This window comes from Podarcis pityusensis (assembly GCF_964106645.2).
Source record: "Podarcis pityusensis genome assembly, chromosome: 2".
Classification (NCBI taxonomy): domain Eukaryota; kingdom Metazoa; phylum Chordata; class Lepidosauria; order Squamata; family Lacertidae; genus Podarcis; species Podarcis pityusensis.
The window spans coordinates 43021974-43048778 of record NC_138029.1 but is presented as its reverse complement, the minus strand read 5'-3'; the positions used below and the strand labels follow the sequence as shown (position 1 = coordinate 43048778).

At 46.4% G+C, this 26805-nt stretch overlaps 1 protein-coding gene across 4 annotated transcripts in view; it reads right to left on the bottom strand.

Annotated features, from left to right (window-relative positions):
• The window catches only part of NOTCH3 (notch receptor 3), a 58933-nt gene that overhangs the window by 3465 nt on the left and 28663 nt on the right, over positions 1 to 26805 (bottom strand). The window contains exons 5-32 of one of the 4 annotated variants that reach the window (XM_080996515.1): positions 26378 to 26500; positions 25747 to 25980; positions 25306 to 25461; positions 24714 to 24899; positions 20059 to 20172; positions 18637 to 18750; positions 17302 to 17535; positions 15931 to 16041; positions 15453 to 15645; positions 15097 to 15242; positions 14614 to 14727; positions 13285 to 13404; positions 12586 to 12738; positions 11086 to 11314; positions 9788 to 9989; positions 9367 to 9520; positions 8110 to 8294; positions 6830 to 6962; positions 6178 to 6429; positions 5684 to 5796; positions 4527 to 5053; positions 3754 to 4101; positions 2759 to 2907; positions 2438 to 2651; positions 2115 to 2196; positions 1711 to 1900; positions 1173 to 1570; positions 695 to 842 (exon numbers count right to left, since the gene is read on the bottom strand). In XM_080996515.1, the coding sequence (XP_080852641.1) occupies positions 695 to 842; positions 1173 to 1570; positions 1711 to 1900; positions 2115 to 2196; positions 2438 to 2651; positions 2759 to 2907; positions 3754 to 4101; positions 4527 to 5053; positions 5684 to 5796; positions 6178 to 6429; positions 6830 to 6962; positions 8110 to 8294; positions 9367 to 9520; positions 9788 to 9989; positions 11086 to 11314; positions 12586 to 12738; positions 13285 to 13404; positions 14614 to 14727; positions 15097 to 15242; positions 15453 to 15645; positions 15931 to 16041; positions 17302 to 17535; positions 18637 to 18750; positions 20059 to 20172; positions 24714 to 24899; positions 25306 to 25461; positions 25747 to 25980; positions 26378 to 26500 (5322 nt within the window). The remainder of the gene's footprint in view (positions 1 to 694; positions 843 to 1172; positions 1571 to 1710; positions 1901 to 2114; positions 2197 to 2437; positions 2652 to 2758; positions 2908 to 3753; positions 4102 to 4526; positions 5054 to 5683; positions 5797 to 6177; positions 6430 to 6829; positions 6963 to 8109; positions 8295 to 9366; positions 9521 to 9787; positions 9990 to 11085; positions 11315 to 12585; positions 12739 to 13284; positions 13405 to 14613; positions 14728 to 15096; positions 15243 to 15452; positions 15646 to 15930; positions 16042 to 17301; positions 17536 to 18636; positions 18751 to 20058; positions 20173 to 24713; positions 24900 to 25305; positions 25462 to 25746; positions 25981 to 26377; positions 26501 to 26805) is intronic. The other 3 variants (XM_080996516.1, XM_080996517.1, XM_080996518.1) reach the window with 3 other exon arrangements.

Genomic DNA, 26805 nt, shown 5'->3' with positions numbered 1-26805 from the left:
GGATCTTGGCTTATTTTCATGCGGGTGGGAAAGGAGGGCAGGGTGGTGGATTGGAACGGGAAAAGGCAAAATGGGTGGAATGATGGAAGGGCAGGGGATGCCCTCTGAAAGCAAATAGTTTAGAACTCTGGCTGGAGGCAAGAGTATGTCAGCAATGGATGCTTGGAGAGGGAAATCCTCTGCACCCGATCAGTTCTGGTAGGGGTTTTCTATCCCCTTTCCAGCAGTTCAGTAGGCAGACTGAAAAAAGAAGAGCTAGTAAAAAATAGGTAGCAGAGAGAGGGGGGGGGTGTCCTGTTGACTCTCAAGAATGTGACGAAAGAGAGAGAAAGAGAGAAATAATAATCCCACATTCCTTGTCATGTGTGTAATCCATCCTTTTGCTCCCTCCACCTCTGGCACTCAGGGCTCTATGATGACAGTGGCTCTTGCCTTGCAGAGCCTCATCAGAATGCATCTAAGGAGCTTAGAGAGGGAAGCAGGAGTCAGGAGAATGGCCAAGTGAATTGCTGATGCTTGAGAAACGCCCAGGGCAACCAGACTGGAGGTTCAGCAAGTGCATTTGCGGAATTAATTTGGAATACATTTGCAATGCATGTTGTAGTTCTGAGGAGGCCTCCCTTTGAAGTTCAGCATAACGCAGAATAGCCAAGTAAAAGAACTCAGCCCCCCAGCCTTTCTGGGGGTTACATACCCATCTCATCCACAGCGTTGACATCAGCGTGGCAGACAATCAGCTCCTCCACCATGCCCTCAACAGCCAGCCTGGCTGCTAGGATCAGTGCTGTTGAACCATCCCCCATTCGGGCATCCAAGTCTGTAGATCGATTCCGAATCAGGATCTGGCAACAGAACATGTTGGTGTGTTAGGTTGGTGCCAAAAACACCATCCAAGGCAGCATGTGCACAGTAAGACTATCGCCTCAAGTACAGTTCTTAGGTTCTCATTCACTCTTATCAATGCAAAGTACAGCCAGGCTAACTAACTTTTCATCATGTCCCCAGAGAGGTAATGAGTGGATAACACAAGAATAACTTCCAGGTGGTAACCATCACAGTGGCTCTCCACTTAAAAAGGGAACTGGAGCATGCTGTTAACATGGGCAAGGCAGAGGAGGGGGATTTATGTCCAGGATTTAAAAGGCCACACTAGTCCATTGGGTGAGACCCACCTGGAAGACTCCCTGGGCATCAGCAGTCACGGCAGCATGAAGTGGTGTGCGCCCTGTGTTGTCTTGTGCATTGGTATCAGCACCAGCATCCAGCAAGCGCTTGGTAGCATCTGCCCGTGCATATCTGGCAGCCAAATGCAGGGCAGTTTCACCTGTGCGGTCTGTCTGGGCACTCAGGTTAGCCCCCTGGCAGATTAGGTCCGAGATTATGTTGGCAGAGGAGTCATCTGCTTCCTCTTCCTCAGCCAGTTCAGTCTCCATTTCACCACCACCACGGAAGGAGGCCAACATAAGTGGAGTGAAACCATCTGTAAGGAGATCCCAACAAGGGTTGTTGCTGTTGTGTTTGGCTTTTGTTAAAAGATTTGCTCTGTTTCTCCTCTCCCATGTGCCACATACTGGATTAGAACAAAACATGTTGCGACTTGTTACAGAAGACAGGAAGTAACAGATCTATTCTGTTCATCAGACATTGTCTGCAAAAGCTCTGTATGAGCGCTCGCAGACCCAACTCGCTGCCCTTATTATTCCCAATTACCTGGTCCACGGACATTGACGTCCATGCAGTCAGTATCAAATTCACCCTGGGGTGGCGTCAGGGCCATAGAAGGCGGCATGCGGATGTCTGCTGCCACCAAGTGATGCTGTGTCCATTGACGGCAGTCCACAGGGTCTTCACGATCTATGGCTGGCTCCTCCACCTGGCAAGGATGAACACGGGCCTGTAGCTATTATGGAAAGACATAATATGCGCCTATTCACCTAGTGCATCAAACTACTTCATTGCTGCTTGCAAACACTAATGAGTCAGGCCCACAGTAGTCTGATGCAGGGAGTAATACCTGCGGACACCAAGAGAAAGGGTGGGGGAGGCAGTGGGGTAGCTCTTGTGAGAAGCTGGAATCCCCTTTCTTAAGCCAGGCAAAGTCTCAAAAGGAATACCTTTAGTCGCTTGGCCTCTGGGCACTCTTCCAGCCAGTCTTCTGAGCTGTCTGGTATTAGGCTCTCTCCTTTGCCAATATTCCTGCAGCAGGGGGAAAGATACATAGTGAAGTCAAACAGCAGTGCAGGGCAAACACCAAGCCTATGGGCTTACACCCTCTTGCTCTTTCCCACACCACAAAATGAAGGAAAAGTTCTCCATCAGCTAACTAAAGCACAATTGGGAGCAAAGTACAAGCCACAGATAGCTGACCATCTCCTGCAGAAGCTGAAACCTGCTGCAGGAACTGGGGTTTCATTCTGGGTGAATGAAAGGCTCTTACTTCATGCCTAGGGCATCCTGACCCACAGGCTCACGCCGGTTCTTATTGCTGCTCTCTTTCTTCAGACTGAAGCCTTCAGGGAACCAGAGGGTGCTGTGCTCTCTTTTGCGCCGTGCCACTAGCACACCCAGCACCAGGATCACCAGCAGAATCAGGCATGCCACCACCAGCAATGGCACCAGCTTAAGTTCGCCTTCCTCTTTGATCTTTTCACCTGTAGAAACAATACCGCCCTATTAGGAGACCCTGTCATGACCTTCCTGTAAACTCCAAACCCAGTCAAATTCTGCTTCCAGCAACTGACTCCTCTGGTGCCCTCACCTCGCACAGCCTTGAGGGGGTATGGGAACTCTAGGCGCTCCACCGCTGACAGGGCAGCCAGGTAGTCTGCAGCACTATCTGCATCAGGGAAGCACTTGTCTGAAGCCTGGTAGCAGAGTCGGTTATCAATCTCAAGAGTGACCTCAGACCTGGAGGAAGAAGCAAGTGTTACCAGGGCCTAGAACTCCTTATCTAGTAGCACACACAATTCTAGGACAAGGCAAGTCAGCCAGCTCCACAAAAGGTCCTGCTCCCCATTCATCCTCTGGTGCAGGAAACAAGGTCTGTTGCTTTTTACACACTGAATTTTAGAATGGGCACTTCCCAATACACACATCAAGGAAAAGAACACCCAAGATTCTCTCAGCAGCTTTAATAATCCTAATGTATTTGTGAAGCACAATCTCTTCTTACAAAATGCAGGCTGACTCTTCCTAAGCAGATCACATTTACCCCGTTTGTTCTTAACGATGCATGCAACCCACTTGCTTGGCATTAACCTAAAGCTTCCAGAGATCCACCACTATCTCAGGCACTCACTTGCTTCTTTTATTTCATTAGCCACCTTCTGGTACTTTGGCTAAGAAAGCAGTTAGACGTCAGAAGCGGTTCTTGAATAATATAATTAAGTTATCTAAAAACGCTTGAATGAATTCCCGTCTAGTTATGGAAATCTATCACTAAATAATCCTGTTATCAGCTCCAAAACAGTTTTTGTGGTGACTCTGGATTTGTTAGTATTTCCTCAGAACCCTCAGATTTGTATGCCAGTTCTACAGTTTTTCCCCCCACAGCTGCCTTATTCTGTGACGGCTGTTGGAAGTAGTTTAGCTGAGCCTCTGGGCCCAACTACCTCTCCTTCCAATTCGGAACCTTCTTATATCCCTCCCTCTATGTTCCTTGAGGCCTGGGTCCTATAACCCCCCACCACCAACAAGCAGCTCTCTGAACTCCCAAAGCTCCTTGCTTTTCTTCAGCTCCTCTGTGTGACTCACCCAATAATCTCTTGTTCCAGTTCCCTGCGTTGCCGACCGCCAGATCCATAATACGGCGGCCGACTGCCAGACCCGTAATATGGCTTGATCATGAAGTTACCGTCCTTGTCACGGCGGAAGCGCAAGGAGGTTCTCAAAATGGAACTCAGCTTCTGCAGGAAGATGGTGCTGGTGCGGAGCAATTCGTCAGGGTGTAGCAGCACAGTGATGACCAGAACGCCGTCCGCCAAGCGCTCGGGCACCTCCAGTGCACAGTCCAGCCCATCCCAACCACACTCTTCGTTGTTGCAGCCCTGGTCACAATGGCCATCAGCAAAGTGATCTGAGCAGTATTTCTCATAGACAGGGCTGTGGAAGAAGGAGGAGGAGAAGGAACTGAGTCACGCCTGTCATAACCAACCCTATGCCAACACAGCTCACTGGTGCCTTGTTAAGCCCTAAGGAGGAAAGGGCACAAGGCATTATGGGTCTGCAGTGGATTCCTACACCCCACAGCTAACATGGCCAAGTCTCAGAGCTAGTCAAGTGGAACACATAGAAGGAATCCATGCAAATAATACCAAGACTCTGCCATGTTTGGTGTCGGACGTAGGGACGGACATAAATTTATAGGTCCCAGTGGAAGCACCCGTGTTTGTGCACAGCATCCCTACACTTCCTAAAATAAGTCTTGGTTCCTCATTTAGTTGGGGTGGCCCTTGATTCCAGGGGTCTCTGGTACAGTATACACAACTAAATGCCTCCCCTACTCAAGAGGCAGTGGCAGGACTCACTTGCAGCTGGACTCATGGCTCTTGCAGTCAAAGTTGTCGTAAAGACACTCGGCCGTGTTGCACATCTCATCACACTGGCTGTTGTTGAAGAGCTGCAGGCACAGGGGGCTCTCGCACTGCTTCCAGGGATCATCGACTCGCAGGGAACAGTCACCGCCATCCCAGTGGCAGGCTGGACTGTTGCACATCTTGTCACAGTAGAAATCCCCGGCCTTTGCAGCACACTCCTTCAGCGGGCAGTGGACCTCGGGGAGCTTCAGGGTGCGGGTCTGGCAGCGGAACCCCGTGTAGTCACCAAGACAAAGGCACTGAAAATAAGGAGGGTCAGCAGTCTCATGGCAAGCACCCCCATTGTGGCAGGGCATGCTGGCACAGCTGCTGTTGGCATGCAGGCGGCATTCTGGTCCAGCCCACCCAGGCAGGCAGGAGCAGCGAGGACCCAGCGCTGTGGTCCGGCAGCTGCCACCATTGAAGCAGGAGAGTTCCCGGCAGGAGAGCATGCGCTCACAGCGGATGCCTGAATAACCCTGGAAAAGAATAAAATGCAGAGTTAGGATTGGAAAGCTGGCCAAGCCCTCAAATCACTCCAACTGCTGGCCTAACAACAGAAAGCCTCTGGCACCATGGCTGTCCTCTTACAAGCGCTCAGCCTGGTGAGTAAATTCTTCCCTCCACAAATCTCAAGGCCCAGCACCCATATCCCGCCCTCAAGAAGTACCTTCCCACACCCCACATCCCCCAGTACTGGGCACCACTCACCAACGCCATCTCCCCTTATTAGCCAATATTAGACTTCTGCATTGTGTTATGGCACTGCATCAAACTTCTCTTGCAGGCTTCACAACCAGAATTCCCACAAAATCACGCAGCAGAATTGTTTCCTGCCACTCCCAAGTAGAAGCTCCTTCCATGATAAGCCTTGCTTTGGAGGACACTAAACTCTCTACCTCCAAAAAGCCTCCCAGACAGAAACCTTGTCCTAACAGGTACTGAAACTCATTCATAGCACAACACCAACATATCAGCCTAACAGTTCCCCCACCTAATCCTCCCAACCGCAGTCTTCCTTTCTCTCCCTCGCCTAGCCCCTTGCAATGTTTGTGTACAGGAGTTGCATTAGCCACTTGCTGTAAGCAGCTGTGTTGTAGGGGACTCACCCGGGGACAGTGGCAGGTGTAGCCTAGAGGCAGGTTGACTGCCGGATTACACTTCCCACCATTCTGGCAAGGTTGAGAGTCACACGCATTCACAATGTTCTTGCAATGGCGGCCTGAGGATATGAAAAACAAGAGTATTACTGATGGATTCCAGCAGAACTTAGCCCCAAAGACCACCACCACCCTGCTATATTTGGTCTTGCATCTTAACACTAGTTCTCAAAGCTCGTATTTGCTCACTGAAATGGCCAAAGAGGCTCATCTCATCCAGTCACCATTCCAATCTTTGTTTTAGATCACAAATATGCATTTAGCTGCACAGTTGGATTCCCCTCCACCCACTTGGTTGAAGATGAACTCCTAACTTCTTTACAGGGGAGAGTCCTCCTACTTGCAGCCCTTGAGCCTGGCTCCTCTACGCATCACTTTGGGCACACTCTCCCTTGCCCCTTGCACACATCAGCCACATGAAAAGAGAACACACTGTCACTCACCAGTGTAGCCTGGCTTGCAAATGCAGTGGTAGTCACTGGCTTCCTGGACGCAGTCAAGCGTGTTGCGTGGGTGGCAATGGTTGGACTGGCACTCATTGATGTCTCCCTCGCAGCGCTCGCCTGTGAAACCTGGTGGGCAGCTGCATCGGTAGCCACCGACTCTGTCCACACATGTCCCGTTGTTGAGGCATTTGGGGACCCGGGAGCCAGGATTCATAGCACAATCATCTTCATTTATTTCACACAAGACACCTAGAGAAATGACAAACACGCCATCACATTAAACATCCAGACTCAGGGAAGACAAACCTCTTCCTCCTTCTCACAATCCTTGCATTGTCTCTGTGGAAAAAACAAGATTCCTCGCCCTTTACGGTGCCCAACAGTGAGTCAACATCCATCCATCCATTGCCCTGGGCACTGTTGCTGAAGCTGTCCTCCCTCAAAAAGAGGCCTGGGAGAACTCTGAGCCCATGTTCTCCATCCTGTGCCCTACGGGGAAATCCAGAGCTCCCTTTCACTATTCTTCAACAAAATAGCAAATCCAACAATAAACACCTGTGCCCTCAGAACTTAAATCCTTTCCCCAGTCTTGTACTTTCCTACTACAGGTACGATTGGTAAAGGTCTCCCTATACCCAGGAGCACTTACCCAGAGTTCCAGGTGGACAGGAGCAAATGTAGCGGCCAACAAGATCAATGCAAGTCCCTCCATTCTGGCAGGGGTGTGACTGACACTCATCAATGTCATACTCACAGTTTTTCCCCTCGAACCCTAGCGGGCACTGGTGTAGAAGAGAAGCAAACAAGACAAAACAGCAATGAGCACAAAAGGGCCAGAAAGGCTGAAGCCTTGCGTCTTTGAAAAGGTTTCCTGCTCTTGGTTCCATTAAAATTTATGTTTTGTTTGTTAAACTGTACTATTACTGATGTGTAAAATCAAGTAAAACTAGTACAATTTCATAAGGAAGGGAAAGATCCTTCAAGTTGCACCATCCTCTTTTTTGTCCAAATTAAGATTATTAAACTTCAATGGGACTTTGAGCAAATAGACTATGGCAAATTATTCCAAGATTTATACAAATAGATCAGTCTGGCTTCATAAAAAGGAAGGAAAATACATAGCAAGAACAAACATTAAACATAATTATGAAACTGTATCACAAGATCATGGCTAACATATGTTGTTAGAAAACACTGCAGCTCTTGTGGATGGACAAAAAATGTGTATCATTTCTGTTTGGTTCCTGTGTAATGCTGTACTTTTTCAATGTCTCCAGACCACAGATAGCGAACCTTCTCCAGTCTGCTGGCTACATTCCCTTCTGAGCAACCTTCCAGTAGTCATGTGGTGGGTGGAGCCAGAGGCAAAAATGGGTGGAGCAATGACTGTAAATTTTACTTTGTAGGGCAGGCTATTTTCTACACATAACACAATTCTCTGCATCCCCCACAAGGGCATATAAATATTGGTTTGGCTGTGCCTGGCGCGGTGGGAAAAAACTCTTACAGAGAATTTGAGAAACAACACAATGGACTTCATTGCTGGTATGCAACTATGATGTGGCAAAGAATAAAACAAAAGATGTATGGGTTTTATAAGACATGGTGGAAGTTCAACCAATCTGACCAGCCATCAAATAGGAGTTACCACCAAAAGTAAGGAAGGTTGCAGTAGTGGGAAAACAATTATAATCCATATCCATATTTCAACAAAATAAAACTTTGGAAGAAAATAGAGGGGTTTTTCGTGTTTTTGGTTTTTTTTAATTACTGGGAAAATAAGTTGCAGATTTGTGCCATTTTCTTATCTTATTTCGCAATTGTTCACTGGACATTCAACAACTCATCATTAAATGTCACCAGGTTTCCCAGAGTTCTGAAGAGACACCAGGAACCCTGGCCTGTTACTGGCTGCAAGGACTCCCTCACCTCACAGACGTAGTCTCCCACAAAACTGCGACAGGTACCCCCATTTCGACACAGGTTGTACTGGCAGTGGTCCACTTCACTCTCACAGTAGCTGCCGGTGTAGCTTTTTTTGCAAATGCAGTAGTGAGTATTGCCAGCATCCACGCAACGGCCACCGTAATGACACACCTGCTCTTTGGTCACACCTATTGTACGGAAAAGCAAATTACACATTGTGTACTGCTACATATTCTGCCCTCCTGTTTCCAAAGGATGATTAGACAAAGTGACTAAAAGCAGGGTAAGTAAAGACTGAAGTAACATTGTACAAGCAAGTTGGTCATAAGAACAGAAACCAAGGGCTCCTCCAAGCACTAGACTTTCTTACCCACCACAATTTAAAAGACACTTTATTGGGGAAGCACAACATATCCCAACATATCCCTAAGTCAGAATTTAATTTACATTTCTGTAAAATGTAAAAAAAAAGCCTCTTTAGAGTCTTGATAATAGAGGTTAAATTGTGACAGAACATGCAACGTGCTCCAGTACTATAGCAGGACCAGGGAATCCAGACCAACTCTCCATTGCCCTCAGCCATTATCACACCATTTTGAAATTACAGTGGTACCTCGCAAGACGAATGCCTCGCAAGACGAAAAACGCGCAAGACGAAAGAGTTTTCCGTTTTTTGAGTCGTTCCGCAAGACGAATTTCCCTATGGGCTTGCTTCGCAAGACGAAACGTCTTGCGAGTTCTTGCGAGTTTGTTTCCTTTTTCTTAAAGCCGATAAGCCGTTAATAGCCGCTAAGCCGCTAATAGCCGTGCTTCGCAAGACGAAAAAACCGCAAGACGAAGAGACTCGCAGAACGGATTAATTTCGTCTTGCGAGGCACCACTGTATTACAGAGTTTCATATACAGAACTACCACTTCTGCAACAACATTTGCAGCTTTTATTCTGCCCCCTAGAAGCATGGGGAAATTGACTTCAAACGTTGAGAATTTTTAGTTTCCAGTGCCACTGGGAATAGCCGTCTGAACTATGATTGGAGCACCAGTGAACCCAAGGACATTGTCCCCGCATCAGTGAAGGCAAGTAACATTCACTGTGTCAACTCTGGAAGTCCTGTATCAGCTTTGCCAGTGAGCATAAGCTGATAATGCTGGGGAGCCTGGATGACAAACATGCGTCATCAAGGTCACTGAGGAAGCAGCTAGCAGAATAAATGAGGAAGAAGGGCTTCCGTTTCACTGCCCCTGGAGCATGTTTCCTTACCTCGGTTCCTGGCCACCACTTCACAAGAAACATTGGGGATGTCGCAGTAACGCCCAGTCCAACCTCCAGGGCAAGCACAGGATAAGGTAGTGCCTGTCTGCATACAGCGGCCACCATTCTGACAGGGGGAGCGACTACACAAATCCAGCAGGGTCTAGAGGGGACATGGCAAGGCAAGAGATTTTGTGGCAAAATAAAAGCACCCAGCTCCCACCTACAATGACAAAACCCAGGCAGCTTCCCAATCCATCTCCATTAGGTGTCTCCATACTACAACCTCTCTAGGGGCCTGCTTGCAAGGCATATGTACTGGGTTTTTATAGAAAAGATGTAAACTCCATCCAAACTTAGCGGCTCAGGCTTAAACAAGAGAAACCCTGAACCATCTTATTCCCTTTCAACAGAGGCCGGGGTGGATTACCTGGCACTGAGAACCTGTGTAGCCCTGAGGACAGGTACAGCGGTAGGACTGCACACCATCCTGGCATACGCCACCATTGAGGCAGGGCTGTGACTGGCACTCATCAATCTCATGCTGGCAGTGGGATCCTTTGAAGCCAGCCCGGCAGTGGCATGTGTACGAATTCACTCCATCCAAGCATGTGCCACCATTGAAGCAGGAGCTGCCGGAACAAAAGTACAGGAGTCAGGAATAAAGGAAGGAGGAAGGATGTTATCTACCCCAAGAGACACCCAGCACAGGCTAGGCCTACCCCACCAGCTAACACTTGGCTAGTTGTGCTGGCTTGCATCTGTCTTACACCAAAGTTTCTGTTCTAGGTGAAAAATGCAACTGTGTGATAAGCCTCCCTCCATACTCAATATTTGACCATTCTTTACAACTGGATTGGATTTGCCTGTAACTGACAACCAGGGGAACTTCAGATCTGCCTCCTGTCACCCTATAGCATCCAGCACTTAATCCCAGGCTTAGTCTTGTGTTCATATGAATAACTAATTATCTGTTTTTACTAACAGAGGAGTTAGAAGCAAAGAGGGGACAGAAGTACACTGTCTCCTTTTAAACAGGATCCTACCTACTTCTGAACCATTCGTCCATCTAGAGTTTTCTAGAACAGAGCCCTTTCCGCACATTGCTACTAAAATAAGACAGTCACTTTGTTCTAAAAAGCAGAGAAGAAAACTCTGGGACCTTATTAAACATGATACAGTGGGGAACGTGCTCGAATATATAAAACATGTGAACTGTACAACAGTAAGCCAACCCTCTTGACTAACTCCTACCATATAGTGCTGTTTGGCTTTGTTCATATGAATGGGGCCAGGTGGCGCTGTGGGTTAAACCACAGAGCCTAGGACTTGCCAGTCAGAAGGTCAGCGGTTCGAATCCCCGCAACAGGGTGAGCTCCCGTTGCTCGGTCCCTGCTCCTGCCAACCTAGCAGTTCGAAAGCACATCAAAGTGCAAGTAGATAAATAGGTACCGCTCCGGCGGGAAGGTAAACGGTGTTTCTGTGCGCTGCTCTGGTTCACCAGAAGCAGCTTAGTCATGCTGGCCAGATGACCTGGAAGCTGTATGCCGGCTCCCTCGGCCAATAAAGCGAGATGAGCGCCGCAACCCCAGAGTCAGCCACAACTGGACCTAATGGTCAGGGGTCCATTTACCTTTATCCATTCTGCAAAATGTGCCCTCTGAGTAATACGAGTTGAAAGATAGGTAGACATAAGTCACTGTTCCTCATGACAAACTATCAGCTCACCTGTCAGTGCATTCCTGAACATTCTGCTCACAGTGTAGGCCAGCCCAGCCTGGCGCACAAGTACAAGTGTAGCTGTTGACATAGTCTGTGCAGGTGGCGCCATTGCGGCAGGGGTTACTCAGGCACTCATTGGTCTCAGTTGCACAGTGTATGCCTGTGAAGCCTGGCAGGCAGGTGCACATGAAAGTACTGATGCCATCTTGGCAGGAGCCACCATTCAGGCAAGGATCTGTTGGCAGGGAGAGGAATACTCAGAGAGGTCAAGACAAGCTCTCAACTCTTTCACTATGACATCCTCCAATACAAAAAGACTAAGATCTTTTGTCATGTTTAACTTTGCACATGCAGAATCACGGACAGAATCCAGGAGAGACTGAGGATGGAGCACAGGCATGTTGAATTTTCACTGGCATTAACAGGAGTTAATGTTACATTCAAACATCTCAATCCAAATAAGATCTAGTTCTGTCTGAATATCAGTTGCAGTCACAGTCCACAACCTACTCTTAGTAGTGCTCTAGCCTATATTGGAATAGCTCAGTCGGTAGAGCATGAGACTCTTAATCTCAGGGTTCTGGGTTCGAGCCCCACGTTGGGCAAAAGATTCGTGCATTGCAAAGGGTTGGACTAGGTCTGTGTTTCCCAACCTTGGGTCTCTAGGTGTTTTTGAACTACAGTTCCCATCATCCCTGACCACTGGTCTTGCTAGCTAGGGATGATGGGAGTTGTAGTCCAAAAACACCTGGAGACCCAGGGTTGGGAAACACTGGACTAGGTGACCCTCATGGTCCCTTCCAACTCTACAATTCTATACCTAGTCAAAGAAATCCAAGTTCTGCAAAGTTTAGAAGTCTGAAGTACAAATGGAACCTGCAAGCAATTGTTGCTATGTTAGGCATTCCTGTTCCCCTGCCAGTTTTTTTCCCCCCACCCCACCCACAACAATCCGTCAGCATTCCATGGTCAGTAAGCTTACTCTGTCTTGTTGGACTGTTTAAGAGGAGTGTTTCCCCTTCAAAACTTCTTGTAGTCCTGTGAAAAACTTGGGGTTCACCCAAACCTGCCGATACCTCTCCCTTATGCATGGAGGGTTCTGTTTTGGCTCCATAAGCACTGGCACTCAAAGTTCTGAGTTTGCAATTAGCATACGTGATGCAACACAGATTATGCTTAGGTAAAAGAAAGCAAATTTGCTTAATTCATCTGGTCTGTACCATTTAATTGTCTTAGCATTTTAATTTTCTAAACATAAGCCAAATGACAAGGCACAGCCACTTCCAAAAATGTGAGACTTGGAAGCCAGCTTGGAAAGGCAGATGTCACCTAATGACCTTTTTGCCCAGTTTCCAGTTTTTTATTAGGTTTCCTGTCCTACCAGTGCTCCTTCTTCCTAGAACTTCCACCCAGTTCTTTTTGCTATACTGCCTGGCCATAATAGTTAGCAAGATCTCAGATTCTTGGTTGTTCTTTCCTGTTATCTCATGTGCTCAATGAACTCACTTGGTTTGCAGTCGTCAATATCCAACTCACAGTTGGTGCCAGTGTAGCCAGGACGGCAGGCACACCTGTAACTGCCATGTGTGTTGGTGCAGGTGCCCCTATTTCGACATGGGTCCTGGTCACATTCATTAATGTCAATCTGGCATTGCTGGCCTATGGGGATAAGAAAATATGGTTACTGTTTGTTTTTAAGTTTCTTTTTTCCCCTCCACACCCCCAATCTACTTCTATTGACTTTTCCATATTGCTGCATCCACTATGTGGAGAAGCAAAAAACCAACAACAATGAAGGAAACAGCAAAACAATATCCCAGGCATGTGTCTGCTATCAAATAATCAATCACACAGAATGCATAGATATAAGAAAATTATTAGATTATCCAGTCACAATGTTACCATCAGGAATATTGCTAAATATGCCACATTAGAATCGCAGATCTTCTGGTAAAGGTATTTTGTGAAGTAAAATCAATAAAAGAATGTCAATTTTACTTCTGAATTTTCTTTTTCACATTTCCATCCAAAGACACTCAGGACAGTGAGCAATACAAACTCAAATTAGTAAAAATGCCTTTATATTTAAAAGCCACCCCAAAATTAAAACAAATTAAAATATAAAACTGGCACATAAGCTCATAGGATTAGATGCCACAATATTTAGAAAAGTACAGGAAGAACGTGGCTCATGAGTCTGAGTACCTTGCCAGCCTGGTGCACAACCACAGGTAAAGCTCTCATAGTCAGGTGTGTGGTCACAGACACCATTGTTCTTACATGGATTGGGGAAACAGGGAGCCAGCACATTCTCACAATTCCGGCCTGTGGGAAGAGAAACAGATAAGGGTACTTGTTTGGATTTCCACTGGCCTAATAGCCATCTTATTCTGAACTATATAACATTTATGTCTTGGACTCAATAGGAATACAAATCAAGTTCAGAGACCAAATGTCTAGCCACAAAGTGATGTCAGTGGGAATTATACTTTATACATAAGGTAAATATAATAAAGTTAATTCAAGAGCCTTCCCAGTCAGTCAGTTTATAGAGTAACAAATGTTTAGCTGCCAGTCATTTGTTGCATGGATCCAGATGTCTTTCTTTGAGGAAGCACTTTTGTTTACACCCATCTCCAGGCTCCCTAACCATGACATATTGCTGCTTTAAAAATGTGGTTTGCAGAAAGCAGATGCTGTTGCAATTTAAAGTGACTTGTAGAATGGAAGTTGCACAAATGCCAAGGGCATCTATTGGATAATGCCTGTGACATCACCAGATGATGAGTGACTCAGATCCTTCTCCCTACCCATGTTGTGACACTGTCGCCTGAACTCACCATGCACAGTGGCAATGCCCAAGAATTAAACATAGTAAAGGCAACATGTGATTCCTTATCATTTTGTTTCTCAGTCTCTCTTTTTCTTTCTCTCTCACACACCACACACATCTATTTCGGCTCTCCAAGCACTCTCCCTTTAGAGCACCCAAGTACATACAGTCGTACTTTGGATCCCAAATGCCTTGCGAGTTGAACATTTTGGCTCCCGAATGCCGCAAACCCAGAAGTGAGTGTTCCAGTTTTCAAACGTTCTTTGGAACCTGAACGTCCAACACGGCTTCCGATCGGCTGCAAGAGCTTCCTGCAGCCAATCGGAAGCTGTGCCTTGGTTTCCAAATGTTTTGGAAGTCGAACAGACTTCCTGAACGAATTCCGAGGTACGACTGTATTATCTTTTAAGGAGGAAGAGACAGACACATGCAATATTCTCCGTCCATTATTTGTGGCCTATCACACCATTGTCCTTTAGTCATTATCTGCATTACTTATCCATGAATGGCTAAAATGCAGAATATGAATTTCTAACATGGCGCTCAGTACAAACAATTACTGCTTATTAATCTCTCCCTTCCCAACTGCAACCCTGGCATGGGGTCTGCCATACACGTCCCTTCACTAGATCAAGTCCCTTAACAAGAATTAAGTTTTTGCAGAAGATGTTCAGGTGTTCCCCACCACCCACAGAGCTCACCAGTGTAAGGCAAGTCACAGATGCAGGTATAGCTGGCAATGCCATCAGTGCAGGTGCCCTGGTTGAGGCAAGGGTTGGAGGCACAGTCATTTATGTTGGTCTGGCAGTAGGTCCCTGCAGAAGAACCAGATAAGTATTAAGGTCCCCATAAACACAGATATCCCTGAAGATGAATCTTTCTCCCACTTGTAATGCCACCAACCAACATCAGCTCCCATGAAGGACCAGAAAATGGAACTGGGGGAAAGCTGGGTTCAGATACCTGCAAATCACTCACTAGATCTAGATGGCTCAAACACTGAAGGTTACATAGAAGGCATAACTTTGGACAACAGGCAGAGTATTATCCAGAGGTGGCAAGAGATGAAAAACAGTATGTGGGTGAGATATGTATCTTGGGGTACAGAAGAGCTAGACAGAGGTTGAGCGTGGTGTAAAGTACAGGCAACAAAAGCAAGGCAAGGAAGCCATAGAGACGCATACCCTGAAAGCCTTCTTTGCACTTGCAACGATAGCCATTGACATAGTCAGTGCATGTCCCTCCATGCTGGCATGGGTTGGATTCACACTCATTGTGGTTCACATCACAGTTGGTGCCAGCCCAGCCTGGCTCACACTTACACTGGTACCTGTAGAGGAAAGAAGGGGGGGAAAGGATGAAGAGGGAAAGCGTTTTTACACCCTCCAAAAAGCACCACCCATTGTTAGCCCATTTGACCAGCCTGTAGGAAGTGACTTAATCCACTTGTGTCTTCAGAGCCACCTCATGGGAACAATAGGAGCAAAGCCTGCCTACTCCTGCTGCAGCAGCTCATGAACTTGGGGTAATCAGCTCTCACCCATTGATGTTGTCGTGGCATGTGCCATGCACACATGGGCTGCTGCTGCACTCGTCCACTTCTGAATAGCAATGTGGGTCATGGAATCCCTCGGGGCAAAGGCAAGAGAAGCCATCTTCACCATCCACACAGGTGCCACCATTCTTACACGGGTTGGACGCGCACTCATTAATCTCCACGTTGCACAGGGGACCTAAGTGGGAGAAAGTACTGCTCAGCAACAGAGTGGCCAAGAAGAAACTTCTTGCTGCTTTCATCCAGCTTTGTCCCCTTCACTACGCATGGATTAAATCCTATAGCAGCTATTGAGCAATGCTACCTCAAGCCCTGCCTGCAAAGCCTAACACTTGCCACCTACATGCAGATTCTGCCACAGTATTCTCTCTTGATTAAAGCTGTAGCTGTTGACTCTGACCCTCTTCAATTTCCCCTACTTCTGCCCTATTCCTGACCAGCAATTCATTCTCCCAGCCATCACCTGTGAAGCCAGGTTTGCAGATGCAGTCATAACGATTGATGCCATCGCGGCAGATGCCATAATCACAGGGGTTGCTGGCACAGTCATCGAAGTTGATCTCACAATTGGCACCTTGGAAAAAAGGATATATCACAGGCCTGAAGAAAGATGCAATCGCCCTACATTGAATGGACCCACAGCAAGCTTGGAAATTCTTTCCTGTCTTGGCTGAGTGACATGTATAGAGTGGAAAGAACTGGTGCAAGTAGGTTTAGATGCAATGAAAGGGAAATTGTTATAGCTTCCTATGCATCATCAATGGATTCTGCCCAATAGCTATGTAAATGGTTAATTTACATAAGGAGATGGTCCCTGCCACCTTGAAAGAGGCAGGGGTATGGCCACTCCCAAAGAAGCTGGTTCTTTAGTTTGGACTAACTACTGACCAGTTGTAGGCACTCACTTTTTGGGGGGAAGGTGGTCAAGAGGGTTGTGGCAAGTACAGATTATCTAGACCTGTTCCAGCTGTGGCTGGCCTGATGGGATGATCTTGATCAAGAACAAGAAAAGAGTGCAAACTTGCTCCTTCTTCTTGATCTCCTTTCCTGCCCTGGAGAGGGTTTCCCGCACTCCAAAGTAGCAGGTACACAGCCTGGAGGTGCTTCTGAATCCAGTTTTGTCACTGGAGGCCCAGGTGTGCTCAGTGGCTAAGAGAGCCTTTTCCCAGCTTCTGCTGGTGCAACAGCTGTGACCCGCAACTAGACCAGGATAGCTTGGCAACAGCAGCACAGGAGACTCACAACTTGCACACATTTAACTTGTGCGATTGCAGCTTTACGTGCTTGGCAGCCGGCCAGCTGACATCACACAAATTAGATACACGCAAAGCAGACAGCTTAAAATAAGCTTAGTATTCACATATAAAAAGCCCTTAACAGCTTATATCTAGTTTATTGGGGGGATTGATTTGCACCATACACGCCTATTTTGCTGCTTTGATCTGAAAAACTTGAGTTTTACAAGTGACATGCAATGTTTACTCTGCATTTGTGAGTCTCTCTTTTAGTGTGGCAGCACCTGTGCTTTCGAATTCCCTGCCTATTGACACCAGGCAGATGCCTTCATTATATTGTTCTTTTTTATTGCAGCAAGCTTTCCCAGGCATTCGTTTAGTTGTGTGTGTTTGTGTGTGTGTGTGTTTTACTTTGCTAATTTTTATCTTATGTTTTTATTGATAACTTTATTATATACACAACTTACGAGGGTTTCCTGATTAAACAGTCTATACATTTTTCTAAGAAAATAAACGAAAAGTGTGGTGCTGCTGGATAGGACTGGGAGATGTAAGGAATGAGAGCAAGCAGAGAAAGAGAGCGAGGAGGGATGCCCTACCTGAGGTCCCCTGCAAGCAGTGGCACAGGTACTTATTCACCAGGTCAATGCACTTGCCGCCATGCTGACAGGGATTGCTGTGGCACTCATTGATCTGGTTCTCACAGCGGTATCCCGTGTAACCAGCTGCACAAGTGCAGGTGAAACTGGCAATGCCATCAACACAAATGCCATGGTGGCAGGGATCTGGAAAGCAGTCGTCAATGTTCCTTTCACACAAAGGCCCCTCAAAACCTGTAAGTGAGAGGGGAAATCAGCATCGTAGCAATTCATGCACACAGCAGACTGGGGAAAAGTTTTCCCCTCCCTTCCATTTTCATAACTTTCAGGTCCCTCCAGATACATTTATCTAATATGTTAGAAAAGCCCAATGTTTCCTAAACTACTATTTATCTGAAAAGATGCATCCAAACACCCAAATGTAGCAAGCAAAACATTTATTTTTTCCACAACTACAGTTAGTTCTCTGTTTTACCTTTACTTAAAACTGCTTGTGTTAAAAACACTGTAACTTTCAAACTGAGAGTCATTGTTTTGTAAGCCAATCAGATATGCATCTACTGTCCTTTTTTAAGTGTCTGAGCAACTGAGAAGGGATGCCACTTCATGTTTATCAAGCAAGTTAGATACATCAATTAAGAAACTCAACAAAAAATGAGGAGTAACCTAACCCTCCTTTCTCCTTTCCACAATGTGAATGAACTGTGTGCACTAATTTGGCTTCCTTTCCCCTTATCCTAAAACCCATTCTGTGTAGGAGTTTCTTGCAGTCTGTTAAAAAAATCCTACTCTCCCAAGTCCATTTCCTTTAATTCATGGGAATATTAGTTCTCTTTATGATGTGTTGTGGCATGCACTGTGCACCACTAGGTTTCAGAACACAATAAGCTTCCTTGGGAATTTCATGGTGTTACATTCTGTGCTCATATTTAAACCAAAGTCATCTAAAAGGAAATAAAACAGAGCCCCTGCAAGCATCAATTTGATCTTGATCTTTCACAACTATCTGGGAATCAGGAATAGAGAAGTTATTTTGCTGAAGGCTTGATACCAAAGTTAGAAAGTGATTTGACACCTTCCCTAAAAAATGTTCACAGATGAAAGAACATGGATTGGGGAGAAAGCTCACATCACACCCAGCCCGAGCTTCTAAAAAATGGCACCCACGAAAGGCAGGTGTAAAGGATGTTTTGGAGAAAATTTTCTCTCGACTGCATCAGATTCTAATTATCCTTGTGCAGTCGTCAACACAACATCCTCATGACTTGAAACAATTCCCTCTCCAGCAGCACAGAAGAGCATGGAAGGCAATAACTCATTGCAGAGAGCAATTACCTTCTGTACAACGGCACTCGTAGGCATTGGGCCGGTCCACACACTTTGCACCATTCTGGCATGGTGTGCTGGCACACTCATCGATGTCAATCTGGCACATGGAGCCTGAGAAGCCTGAACCCAGAAAGAAAAAGTAGTCAAACAAACCAGATGGACCAACAAAATGAGGAACATGCACTCAGTCTGGCAACATTAACATACGTGTTGCATTTCACCCAATATACACAAGAGAAGATCCAAACAACACACACAGAAAGAACACTTGTTATCCACTCCGATGGATAAGAATCTTACACTAACATTTGCACTATATATAAAAAGGAGCAGGGAAATGGATGCTCAGTGCTGCAGTGGAAGAGTGGAACTATACGTATAGCCACCTCTTGTTCCCTAGCTGGGTTTCACATAGAGCTGAGTGAAAAAAGCTTGTGTACTTGGAAGTTCCCAGCTGTTAGAGGTAACAGAGGACTTTACAAGTATGTCTGAAAAGGGCACAAGCGAGGCTGGCAAAAGAATTAAGTGTATACTCGTTCTCAAGCTAAGTGTCTGAAGTGGGTACACAGCTAGAGCAAGCCTCGAATAAAATGATAGTTTGGACTGAAAGCTCCAGATAAAGAGAAAACAGGTTCGCATTGGGAGGAAAAATTATGTGGGGCAGGAGTCCTCAAACTTCATCCTGGTTGCACAGCGCAGCCCTACCACCAGAGGCCTATAGCAAAGGCTCTCAATGTTCTCTCCCCCTCCTCTCCACAGGGGGCTTTGCGGTGTCTGCCCCACATGTAAATTGGGTTCAGGGGCCTGTGCGACAGGCTGGGGGAACAAAGATACCATTGTCCCAGCTCCCACACAGCAAGCTATAGGCCTGTCTGTCAATCAGCCGTGGAAGCAACTGAATGGAGGACAGGACCCCCCACCCGCTTGGTAGCAGAAAAGCGGAGCAAGTCCTGGGGAATGAGCTGAACACACTCTCCTTAGGGCTACAGTTGCATCCCATACACTGACAAAGAATTCCCCAAGCTGGACTCCTAGCTCAGCAAAGAAAACTTACACAAACTGTACCACAGTGCAAGGGATGAAAGGAAGCACAAGGGGCAGTGTGAGCTCATGAAAAACTACAGCACAGCTCAACTTAAGAGACTCAAATTCAGCTGAATTCACACAAGGGGCAGACATTTCCTAACCTCAGGAGAAGGGATGAAAGCAAGGCTCCTTACAAACAGGGCATATGCTCACCAGCTTTATCAAAGTAAGGTCTGGGCAGGTTTCAGATACACACAAACATGCAGACTATTTTAAGAGGCCTGAGAAGGAGCCCTGTGGGGGACAGGCTCAAGTTCACCTGTGCTATGCCAGGCAGGGAGGACAGGTAAGAGAATGATGCAGTGCCATTTATCTCCTTGCTGGAAAAAGCCCTTGGCTTACCGGAGGGACAGGTACAGCTGAATCCATTGACAATATCCTTACAGACGCCACCGTTGACACAGGGATTACTCTCACACTCGTTGATGTTGATCTCACAGTAAGTGCCACTGAAACCTGCAACCAAGAGGAACCATTTGTTATTACAATGATTAGACTCACCAGTGTGTCCATCACTGTAGCACCACAACCACAGTGAGACAAAGGGGTCCATCTCATCCTGGCAGGCTCACGCCTAGGAATACGAGCTTATTATTACATGGCAATGGTGCACAATAAATAACAGCCTTTTGCTTCAAATACAAGGCATTAAAAACAAAATCCCAATTTTTAAAGCTGGTTCCTTATAGTTACTAACTTTAAGAGGTAAAAATGATCAGACAGACAGTTTAAGGCCCTTCTAGTAGGAAGAAGGGGGGGGGATTCCCCCAAAACTCCAACTCCATCTTTGCTGTCTCTACAAGTCTCCCTGCATCCCATTCCTTCCTCTCCAATATTTCCCCACATCCCCACTTTACCATTATGGTACATACAGCACCTATCCTAACACAACTGTCTTAAGTTTACTGATGGTGGAGTAAGCATTCCATGCATCAAACTTGATCATGTGTTAGTTCTACTAATTCAAAGCAATGTTTATATAATCTGTGCAACTGCCGAGCTTATTCCATTTTCAATTAAGCAGAAGTTCTGTTCCCGCTCCTTCCGTGTCACGACAGCTCAGTGATGGGCCACATGTTTTGCAAGCTGAAGATCCCAGGATCAACCCCTGGCATCTTCAGGTTAAAAGAATCAGGAAGTAGGGTATGTGAAAGACCTCTGCCTAAAAACCCTGCTTCCACTTAAGAGTAGATAATACTTGGCTCGACAGTCAAGTTGCTTACGTGTTCCTGATAAGAGAACTGCAGGAACACAAAGAACAGATGAAAATACAGCCAGCAGCTGGAACCAGTGGTAGAAAAGGAAATCAAAAAGTTTTCTTTCGGGGTGGGGGGAGTACACTAGGCACATTATTATTGATTTATTTTATTAAATTTATTACCTGCTCTTTATCTAAAGTTCCCAGGGTAGGTTAACAACAATAAAATATGCAATTACAAAATAAATAAAGCAGTTAATGCACACAGAAATTATGGGTGCAAAAATACACATCCGGAGCTATCTTATACCAAGTGAGGCTGTAGGGTCTATCTAACCCAGTATTATCTACTCTGACTAGCAGTACCTTCTAAGGTGTTTAGGGACTGCTCTTTTGACCAAGACTGTCTATTAACCAAAGACTGACCACTTCTGCAAAGAATGTGTTCTACCGCTGCGGTATGAGTCCTCCGTCTCGCTGTGGAGGTGAGAAAGGCAGCCATAACAGAAAGGAGTAAAAGTGAGGCACTGGACATGCCATGCATAAGGTTAGCACAACGGTATCCTGATTCTCTAGGCAAGGGGGTTAAGCAGGCTCTGGTCAATAGAAGAATGACCATCCTGAATTTGCCCAACTGCTGGTCTGTGTACACATGCTCCAAGGAATCCTTGCAGCTATAAAGGCACAGAATTGCATGACTAACCCTCCAGGCTTTGCTATTCCCAGCCCTTCGCCACTGTAATAAAAACAGTGAAGTCTGCTTCTCCGATGAATAGTTTGCTGGCAAGCAGCACTGAGGAAATAATCAAGGCCCACCCCCACTTTCCTTGACTACTCATAGAGGGTCTGAGTTGCTACAGCCTAATAGTATCAGTCTCAGCTCCTGGCTGAGACGCCATCTCCACTCCCTTAAGCTACTCCCCCTACCAAAGTGGAGACAGGAGGGGCAGAATTTTCTCACATAAGAAGGCACTTAAAATTTGTCTCCATATGAACCTTTTTAATGGGCAGTGTCTCCAGGAGTTTGCTTGTATCTTCATCTCTGAGGGGGTGGTAAGAGAATGCAGCATTTTGTGGGAGGAAACTCCTGTTTCCAATTTGGAGAGAAATCTCTATGCAAGGGGGAAATCTCAAGAGTGAAGGCAACTTCTAATCTCATAGTTCTAGCTCACCAGAGCCAGGTTTCCCAAATCCTTGGGGGTAGTAGAGGAAAAACCTAAAATGGTTGTGACTCAATAACCCTACATAGCTCACTTCCTCCAAGTATCCTTGAGGCAGAGAATCTTCTTGCCTCTGATACTGTGTAGAAAGGAAGGGTGGAGAACCTTTGGTCTTCCAGATGTTGCTGGACTGCAACTCCCATAATCTCTGACCATGGCCCATCCTGGCTGGTGCTGATGGGAGTTAGAATACAACAACACCTGGAAAGCTACAGGGTAGGCAACTCTGATATAAAAGATATGCCCACACGCCTTGCTTATTTCATCCACATTGGGAAAAAGTAATGGGAAAGTAAGAAGCTCCTTGGCAGGAAATGACGGGATGGAAAAGAAAGAGGGAGAGAACAGTGGGGGGAGAGTTGAATACTCTGCTTCTCTCAACAGATAAAATAAACAAAGCTGGGAATTGTGAGAGGAAGTTCCAGTGACATAGGAGGAATGGGAGGGTGATGTAGCTCTGGAGCTTACACCATAAAAAGGAGGAGAGCTGAGGCTATGTGGGGGAGCTTGGAACCATAGCAATCAATGTTTCCCTTCTTAAAAGGGAAATTCCCTTATTCTGAATAGGATTCCTCGCAAGAAAAGCTATGCTTGGAACAGTTTGGTTACATGTGTCTGGTGCAACACTTTGTCTCAATGAATGGAATTGAAGATGTGAGGCTAGCAGTAGGGAGGGGAGATGAGTTTCAAGAATTGTGAGGACTGCAGGAGTAACAGGAGTCAGAGATGACACACTAGTGAAAATGTTGATTTGGGTTTCAAGAATTGGGGCTACACACAAAACAACTTGCTTTCCAGAACTGTTTTCCAACCAAGAAGTAGAAGAGCATTCAAACTAACACTCCATGTCCCAGTCAAAAACTTTTTAAGATTTAATGTTTCCGCTTTGGGAAGGTGATTTTGTAGGAGAGGCACTCCACTGTGTGCTGGGCTCCTAGTTTTTGGAGCTGCTTGCCAAATATCTAGGCAATACTTCAACCCTCTTGCTTCATCCTGATCCTGGGGGAAATGACTCCAGAATGCATCAATACTGGGCTAAGCACAGCAGTGCAACACTAAAACCAAGTTCTCTCGCCCCTAGACCAAAGCCATTCTCAGATAGCAGGACCCACCCCTCCCCCAGATTTTTATTTATTTATTTTTTTACAAAAAGCCAGCATTAACCAATGAGTGAGCAAGCAAGGAGAATGTTCCTCCCTATATGGGGTAACGGAAACACAAAGCACAGTCAATTCACATCACCCGCCAGGCCGGCCCCACCATTAATATTCCAAGCACAATGCTGCACTCCCACTGTCTGTATGAACATTGTATCGATTTACCCAGCACCCCAGTCCTATAGCTCTGCCACAATGGGAGGAGGGACAGCTGTATAGTCATCCCTCACTTTCCAGGGATTCCTCCATATGTATATGCTTTCTTCAGCCACCAAACCGCTTCTAAGGATCTCGGCTTGTTCCTCATCCCAAGCCCACAGAATTGCAATGCCATTTGGGGGCAGGGGGGCGGGGGAGATGAAACAGCAGAATATTCCTCCAGGGACCCTGAACGAAGCCTCCACTATTCACAATAGTATCTTGCTTCCTGAACCTTTCTGGGCCCTTCTCCTGAATCTGTATTTGCCAGCTCTACTGAAAGTACAAACCAAACATGTTCTTGCTTTGTAACTGTGGGGAATACAAAGCCTGGAATCTAGCAGGGAAAGGCGCAGGTTAGACTGCTATACCTTGTGGCTATTCCCACAACAGTCTCATACCAATCTAACTATTGTATCCCCCCTGCCCACGCACATCTCTTAGTTTGGAGAATACCACCCACACACTGAAGAATCCAGGCCTAAGAGGAGCAGGCAGTGTGAAAGAAACTTCCTGCTGATATACTCAAAAAAGAACAGGCACAGCCAACGAGACATGGAAGTGTCATAGTCTGAGAGGCACCTCCTGTCTCAAGTGTCTAGAACATGTGAAGAGCAAAAAGAAAGCCACTCCACAGAGCCTCAGTGTAGATCAGTCAGGTATGCTAACACCTGGCAGACAAGATACAGTGGTACCTTGGGTTACAGACGCTTCAGGTTACAGACTCCACTAACCCAGAAATAGTACCTCGGGTTAAGAACTTTGCTTCAAGATGAGAACAGAAATCATGCAGCGGCAGTGGGAGGCTCCATTAGCTAAAGTGGTGCTTCAGCTTAAGAACAGTTTCAGGTTAAGAACAGACCTCCAGAACTAATTAAGTTCTTAACCCGAGGTACCACTGTACTTGGGACAGGAAGCTTTAGGGAGCCCAAGAGCAGAGGCTGCTCTACAATCATTTACATAACATTTTTTGAATGATCTACACTTTACACAGAGCTTCACAACAGCTCTGAAACAGGTCACTGACATTTCCACTTTTAAAAGCAAATTGAAATAAGGAAGTGACTTATCTAAGCCCACTCAGGGAGCCCATACTTAGCAGGGAATTTTACCTCAATTCTTGCATATCCAGTCGCCTACCTACTCTCTCCCCACATCTCATGCTACCCAAGATGCAGTCTTGGATAGGATGAGCACTCTGCTCCCCAGAGCCAGGAAACTCACCTGACATGCAGATGCAGGTAAACTCGCCAATGCGATCAAGGCAGGTAGCATCATTCTGGCAAGGCATGGAGAGGCACTCATTGATGTCTGTCTCACAGCGGGGACCTGTGTAGCCACGTCCACACTCACACCGGAAGGAGCCTTGCGTGTTCACACACTTTCCGAAATGCTCACAAGGATTGGCTCCTGGAGAAGGCAAATGCACATGAAGTGAACATGGCTGGTTCAAAATTACTTCTTCTCTGCCTTCACTTAAGGCAGGGGTGCATAATCTGCGAACCTCCAAATGTTTTTGGACTACAACTCCCATCAGCCCCAGCCAACATAGCCAGTGATCAGGGATAATGGGAGGTGTAGTCTAACAACATGTGGAGGGCCGCAGGTTGTGCACCCCTGACTTAAGGGATAAACCCAGACAAGGAACGAGAAGGGCATACCAGCAGAAGCAGATCCTTCTCTCAAGTGTTTTACTTGTCAATATCCCAACCCAAAGAGCTGGCAAAAGTCCATCTCAGTAACCCCTCTCACATGTTAGAGAGGCAGTCCTCCTTCCTTCACCTTTTGGAATTGCAAAAGGGTGCAGCTGTCTTACCAATGGAGCACTCATCCACATCCTGGTCGCAGGCCCCTCCGGTAAAACCTGGTGGGCATGTGCAGATGGCACGCCCATTCATTGGGTTGGTGTCACAAATGGCATCCTCATGGCAAGGGTTACTGACACAGGCATCGTCCAAGTGACAAAGAAGGCCTGGAAGAGAAAAGGCCATGAAAGGCAACCACTTGACAGCAAAAAAGGAGGAGTGTAGAGAATGGGATGGAATTTATGGACAAGGGGTATCAATTTCCATATGTTGTTCATGTTCAGCAATGTCCTTCCATTTCTGATTGACACCCTATCCTTGTTATCCAATATCCCTTTAATCCACTCTATTCTTTTTACGCTGACCAAACCCTTCAAAAATTCTGCCCAAACCAGTTGGCCAGAATAAAAACATATGACGTGGACACATTATGCAAGGTAGGAGCCAGTTACCTGTCTTGCCCATAGGACATGCGCAGTAGAAGGAAGCCACACGGTCATGGCAGGTAGCACCATGGAAGCAGACCGCTGTCTGACAGTCATCAATGTTCTCACTGCAGCTTTCCCCTGTCCAGCCGTTGACGCAAACGCATGAATGCCCCCCATTGGTATTGAAGCAGGTGCCTCCATTGTGGCAGGCGTTGGGTTGCAGCTGGCATTCATCCACATCCTCATTGCAGTGCTGGCCTACAGTGCAAAGAAGGTGGGGCTTAGTTCACTAAAAGACCTTCTCATCAGGGATGGCCTAACAGCTGCAGCACCACCTCTCCTTCCCCCATGCACCCCAATACCTCCACCCTCACAACCCTGAGTTGCCTTTTCCTTTGCCCACCATGCACCAAGCCAGATTAAAGCCAGTGTTTTCCCAAACTAGAATAAGGTAATATTTCTTAACTCATTCTCTAAAACAGTTGGCCTTCCTGACTTAGAGGCTAATATTAAGTTAACGCTGTATGGAGAAGAAAAGAACATTTCCCATCTCTGCCCAAATCCTAGATAGCTCCCTATGTTTCCTATTAAGGCCCTTAAAATCCTAGGCTGTTCCAATCACATTCTGGTTCCTGGACCAATAATAATGCAGTACCTGTCCACTCTGGGGGACACTGGCAGTTATAAGTGTTGACACCATCCACACAAGTGCCTCCATTCATGCACATGTGGCCTGGGCAATCATCTATGTTAATCTCACAGTTGTGTCCCTTGAAGCCTGAAAAGGGAGAAAGGGAGATTTTAGCCCAGCCAGTAACTGTAGAAAAACTGTTGCTAGTAGAGAAAGAAAAATCCTCCCAACAACCCACCATTCCATCCCTAATGTGCAACTATGGGTTGTAATCTTTTGCACACTTTCCTAGGTGTCAATTCCATTGGCCACAGGAGGACAGTTTCAAGCTTGACAAGGCTTGGTAAACACCACAGAGTCACACTGAGCCCCTGAGCAATGCAGCGCCCCTCCTCTATTCTAAGCTCTACTTGTTCCAAATCTCCGACTAGAACAAGGAAGAAGAATTAGCT